Source organism: Myotis brandtii, unplaced genomic scaffold, assembly GCF_000412655.1.
Source record: "Myotis brandtii unplaced genomic scaffold, ASM41265v1 scaffold265, whole genome shotgun sequence".
NCBI classification, from domain to species: Eukaryota; Metazoa; Chordata; class Mammalia; order Chiroptera; family Vespertilionidae; genus Myotis; species Myotis brandtii.
Genome location: NW_005360086.1, coordinates 1,373,915 through 1,379,316, shown reverse-complemented (window position 1 = coordinate 1,379,316; position 5,402 = coordinate 1,373,915). Strand labels below are relative to the sequence as shown.

The 5,402-nt window shown below is 57.3% G+C and overlaps 1 protein-coding gene across 4 annotated transcripts in view; it reads right to left on the bottom strand.

Annotated features, from left to right (window-relative positions):
- Positions 1-1,381: 1,381 nt before the first annotated feature.
- TMEM92 (transmembrane protein 92) overlaps positions 1,382-5,402 on the bottom strand; it is a 7,183-nt gene continuing 3,162 nt past the window's right edge. Inside the window, exons 2-6 of one of the 4 annotated variants that reach the window (XM_014541172.1) lie at positions 5,064-5,148; positions 4,220-4,242; positions 3,539-3,619; positions 3,176-3,374; positions 1,382-2,966 (exon numbers count right to left, since the gene is read on the bottom strand). In XM_014541172.1, the coding sequence (XP_014396658.1) occupies positions 2,853-2,966; positions 3,176-3,374; positions 3,539-3,619; positions 4,220-4,242; positions 5,064-5,066 (420 nt within the window). In that variant the 5' untranslated portion in view covers positions 5,067-5,148 and the 3' untranslated portion in view covers positions 1,382-2,852. The remainder of the gene's footprint in view (positions 2,967-3,175; positions 3,375-3,538; positions 3,620-4,219; positions 4,243-5,063; positions 5,149-5,402) is intronic. The other 3 variants (XM_014541173.1, XM_014541170.1, XM_014541171.1) reach the window with 3 other exon arrangements.

Sequence of the window (5,402 nt, the reverse complement as noted above, 5' to 3'; positions counted from 1 at the left end):
GAATCCATCTTTTTAAAAAAATGTTTTTTTAAACTGATTTCAGAGAGGAAGAGGAGACATAGAAACACCAATGATGAGTGTATTCTCGGCTGCCTCCTGCACGCCCCCTACTAGAGATCAAGCCTGAAACCCGGGCACGTGTCCTGACCTGGAATTGGGACCTCCTGATTCATAGGTTGACACTCAGCCACTGAGCCCCACCGGCCGGCCAGGCGAAGTGATTCCATCTTTTATTATTCATTCATTGGGTTTGAACTGTTAAACCAAGCAAAAGGAATGACATCCTCAGTCATTGTGAAATTGCTTATCCACCCACCCCACCAGCCAGACACCCTATATATACTGTGTGCCGGTCAGTCCATAGGTTTCACGGACGGGCACCACACGCCCTCACATGTCTGGCGGTGTCCAGGCTTCCCCATGTCCATTGTGTATCTAGTCCCTGGGTCCCACGTATGTCAGGTGTGCATCACATGTCTGAGTTCCTCTAGTCTCTTCCTCATAGCAGGGCTGATAATACATGAATTACTGTCGATCAAAGTTCACAAGGTGAGTCTTTATTAACTTCCAAAGCTGATTCCATGAAAGAACCCTTTTTTTAAATTTGTAAAAGCCATTCTTGCTCATGGTAAAAATACAGACAATGACAAAGCGTACAAAGTAAAAAACTTCCTTACAACTGTGCTCCCGCTGAGGCCGTGGCAAGCAGGAACTCTCCGCCAGACAGCCAGTTCCCGGCCTTTTGGGGACTGGCTGTGCCATGCCCCCCGCCCCCACCCCCTGCCTGGGTCCTGATGCCCCAAGGCTGGGTAAGACTAGGGCACACCAGGGCCAGTTCCACCTCGGGTCCTCCCAGGAGCTTGGCCAGCGCTGCCGCCTGCCCTCTGCCTGGGGAGGACGGCCAGCGGTGATCATTCATTCAAGTGAATCCATCTTTTTAAAAAAATGTTTTTTTAAACTGATTTCAGAGAGGAAGAGGAGACATAGAAACACCAATGATGAGTGTATTCTCGGCTGCCTCCTGCACGCCCCCTACTAGAGATCAAGCCTGAAACCCGGGCACGTGATTCCATCTTTTATTATTCATTCATTGGGTTTGAACTGTTAAACCAAGCAAAAGGAATGACATCCTCAGTCATTGTGAAATTGCTTATCCACCCACCCCACCAGCCAGACATCCTATATATACTGTGTGCCGGTCAGTCCATAGGTTTCACGGACGGGCACCACACGCCCTCACATGTCTGGCGGTGTCCAGGCTTCCCCATGTCCATTGTGTATCTAGTCCCTGGGTCCCACGTATGTCAGGTGCGCATCACATGTCTGAGTTCCTCTAGTCTCTTCCTCATAGCAGGGCTGATAATACATGAATTACTGTCGATCAAAGTTCACAAGGTGAGTCTTTATTAACTTCCAAAGCTGATTCCATGAAAGAACCCTTTTTTTAAATTTGTAAAAGCCATTCTTGCTCATGGTAAAAATACAGACAATGACAAAGCGTACAAAGTAAAAAACTTCCTTACAACTGTGCTCCCGCTGAGGCCGTGGCAAGCAGGAACTCTCCGCCAGACAGCCAGTTCCCGGCCTTTTGGGGACTGGCTGTGCCATGCCCCCCGCCCCCACCCCCTGCCTGGGTCCTGATGCCCCAAGGCTGGGTAAGACTAGGGCACACCAGGGCCAGTTCCACCTCGGGTCCTCCCAGGAGCTTGGCCAGCGCTGCCGCCTGCCCTCTGCCTGGGGAGGACGGCCAGCATTCCTGGGCTGCCAGGTCAGCGTGCAGAGGAGGAGCCCAGCCCTGCCGGAGCCCCCGGGACACGGGCATGCTCTCTCTCACGCTGCCTGCGCCATGCTAGGCTCTCAACTCCACCCTCTGCTACAGACCCCCTGGGACCCAGGCCCCAGCCAGACCCTGTGCTGCCATGCTTTCCTCTTAAGGGTTAAGGCACAGACGGGACTGGAAGAAAAGGGCGGGTCTGCCCTCCAGGAGATTCCAGGGTGGGGCTGATCTCGGGAGGCCCAGCCCTAAGGAGGGCCAGCCTCCTTGCTCCCCTCCCCCATGGGAGAGTCAGGGAGCGGAGCTCCGTCTCCCAGGACAGCAGTGGGAGGATGGGGTGTGGAAGCACACACTGGTCACTCCCACCCCCTCCCCAGCAGCCTGTCCAGGCTCTTGAGCACCCAGAGACCTCAAGGAACTGGAAGTCAAAGCATCTGTAAAGATCCTCTCCCGGAGGGTGGCCCACGATGTACTGTCTTCCTAGGCTTATCGTCAACTCGATCCCTGAAGACTCATCAATGGTGGGATTTGGGGCGCAGAATGGCACCCCCTAACCCCCCAGTTTCCCAGCAGAGTCTGGGCTCACCTGCACACATAGCCAGAGGCAGATTAGCAGCAGCAGCAACAAACTAATTTAGTGAGTACATGTAGGGGGGTAGGGTGGGATAGAATGGGGCCTGCTCTATTCTGGTAGAACTGGGGATGGCTCAGAGCGCACAGGTCGGATCTCCGCGGTACGGAATCTTCACATCTCAGAGCCGCTGTCCGGTTGAGAAGCGGGGCGCTCTCCACTCCTCAGAGCAGCCCAACCTACTGCCAGTCCCCTCCACCCGCTGACACTTTCCTCTTGGCAGCCTCTTACTTGGGTTGGGGGCGGTGGCTGGACACTGTTGCTCCAGCCCAGCCTTTGGGACAACAACGACAGCTGGGGTGGGACAGGGGCAGGAAAAGCAATAAGTTAAATCCAGCGAGGTAGCAGGCTGGGCAGGGGTGTTTCGGGGGCCCCAGGCGTCTCTGGCTTGATCCAGGAGGTGTCGGGAAAGAGGTGGCCGAGGCAGGATTCCAGGCAGGAGGTGGTTCAGAAGGCTGGGTTGTCAATGCCCCTGGGGACCCCAGAATGTTCTTCAGGCCTGGGGCTGTAGGGAGGGGGCGGCTCCATGGGGGGCAGGCCCAGGTCTGGCTTCAGAATAATCTGCAGGGAAAGGAGGGGACACAGAGACGTCTTAGGGCCTGGCACTGGCATCGCCACCTGCGGGTACCCGGGAAAGGGGTGACCCAACACTGCTGCAGGACGCTCGCCGGGGCAAGGAGGCCTCCACCGTCACTGCTGCTCTAAACCCCGGGACAGGAGGGAGAGGCAGGAGGCCCTGGGGCAGGACAGGGATTAGGATAGACACCCACCTCACTGTAGGAGGGTGGGGGCTCAGGGATGGGCACCCCGGTGACCCTCTCTGCGGGGACGACGGTGGGCCGCTCTGGGGGCCTCACGGGATCCACCCGGGGGTCCGGCTCCTGCTCCTGGCAGCTGCGGCAGAAGCGCTTGGCCAGGCCGCAGATGCACGCGATGGGCATCAAGGTCAGGAAGATGATGATGAAGATCCTGGGTGAGGAACCACCACCGTCACCCTGAGCCTCCCGCCATCCCCGCCGCACCTCCCTCCCTCCCCTGACCTACACCCGCCCCCAGGCCAGGAAGGCCCGTCTGTCCTGTGTGGTCCAGGCCCCTCAGAGGGCTGTGCCCAGAGGAGCTGGCCCCGGGCTCACCTAAAGGGACCGGAGAAGAAATCATACTCCTGGCGGCAGCAGGTGTTCCCGCAGCATCTGAATCCTTCAGGGCAGGAGCTTCTTGGGGCAGAGAGAGGCCGTTACCAAGGTGGGGAGGCAGTAGCATCCCAGTCTCCCCAAAACGCACCCATACACTCAGGACACGCGCCATGCCCCTTGTGGGGTGAGGGCAGGGGCCCCCTCTGGGCTCAGTGGGAGGAACCTGGGTCCAGGGGCATCGCACTGCTGGCCTTGTGCACTTGGGCCAAGTCATGCTCCTTCTGGGCCCCACTTTCCTCATCTACCAACTGGGTGTAAGGAGTGTCCTAGCATTTCTATACAAAGGTCGCACAGTTTGCCCCCCACTCCCAGGGTCCCCTCAGAGGGGAGAGGGCCTGAGACTGTAGTAAGAGGGAGGGGGTCGGGACTGTGGGAGACCCAGGAGGGTGGAAGGCATGTGGGCTTCAGAAGGCCCACAGTGTGAAGCTCCCCCTGGGGTGGCTGGTGGGGAGCGGGAGGGGCAGTCTCCTTCCCTGGGTAGGGTGTGTGGGGATGGCTTCTGGCTGGAAGGGGAGAGGGTGAGGGTGATGGATGTGCTGCTCCCTCCCATGAAGGCAGGCAGGACAGGTTTGGGGTGTCTCCTCCCCAGTTTGGAAGTTATAGCCCAAACCCCAGACTTACAAGGGGCCACACCTGGCTGCAGCCTGTGGAAGAAAAGAGGCAGAAGTTAAGAGGGGTCATAAACTCAGATGCTGCCCAGGCACCGGACAGCCAGCAGGTCCCCAGCGGATCAGCATCTTCCTCCAAGCCTGCTCCCCACCTTACTCTGCCACGCCCCCAGGTCAATGCCCGCTGGAGGCCCCCAGCTCTCCTTCCTCTCCTTCCCCTCCCCCACCATACTCGCTGCTCCCCAAGTCTGTAAGCTCACGCCCTCTTACATCTACAGTCCAGGACGCTAATCTCTCCTGCTGCCCACCAGAGGCACTCCCCACACTGCGGGCAAGTTTCTATCCACAAAAATCTGATCACCCGCAACCTTGCTGTCGGGAGTTCCCTGGGCCCTGACCCCCAGCCACCAGCCTGAGCCACCCTCTCCCCCTCTTGCACACACACCCACTGGGAGTTCCCTGCACATACCGGCTGCTTTACACCGACAGGCAGGGGCACGCCCTCTTCCCCAGGTCGTCATGGTCTGCTGAACCCTGTCCCTTCCTCAGATCCCTGCCTGGCAGGGCTCCTCACTCTTTGAAGCCACCTGACCCTCCTCTCTGGGACCAGCCCCTCTCTCCCCAGCTCTTCTGCACTAGTTCTGCGGGCCGCCCGGGGTGTCTGTCCAGAATGTCATCCCATTAATAGCAATGATGTGTATTGCTTGGAACATTCTTCCCCCAGGTATCTGCAAGGCTGGCTCCAGCACCTTCCTTTCTGACCATCTTACTTAAAATGACATCACCTGCGCCAAAGCAGCCCCCGTCCCTCGCTGTGCTTAATGTTTCTGCATAGCTCTCGTCAACATGTAACACACCATGTATTCCCTTTATCTTGTTAATTGTGTGTTTCCTGGGTAGAGCATAAACTCCACAGGGCAGGGATTTTGGTCTCTTTCATTACTGTTGAAAATCCAACAATATTGGCAGAAGGAAAGAGCATTCATTGATTACCTGGTTTCACTGCTTCCCAGCCACTCCCAGACTGGGTTTGGGGAGGAATGCAGCGATGGGAACATAGTAGGGAGTGGGAGGTTATGTCACCCCAGCCTCCCCGGGACAAACAACCAGGACTCAAGAATAAGAAGTGAAGTCCGGCCAGCATGGCTCAGTGGTTGAGCGTGGACCTGTGAACCAGGAGGTCATGGTTCAATTCC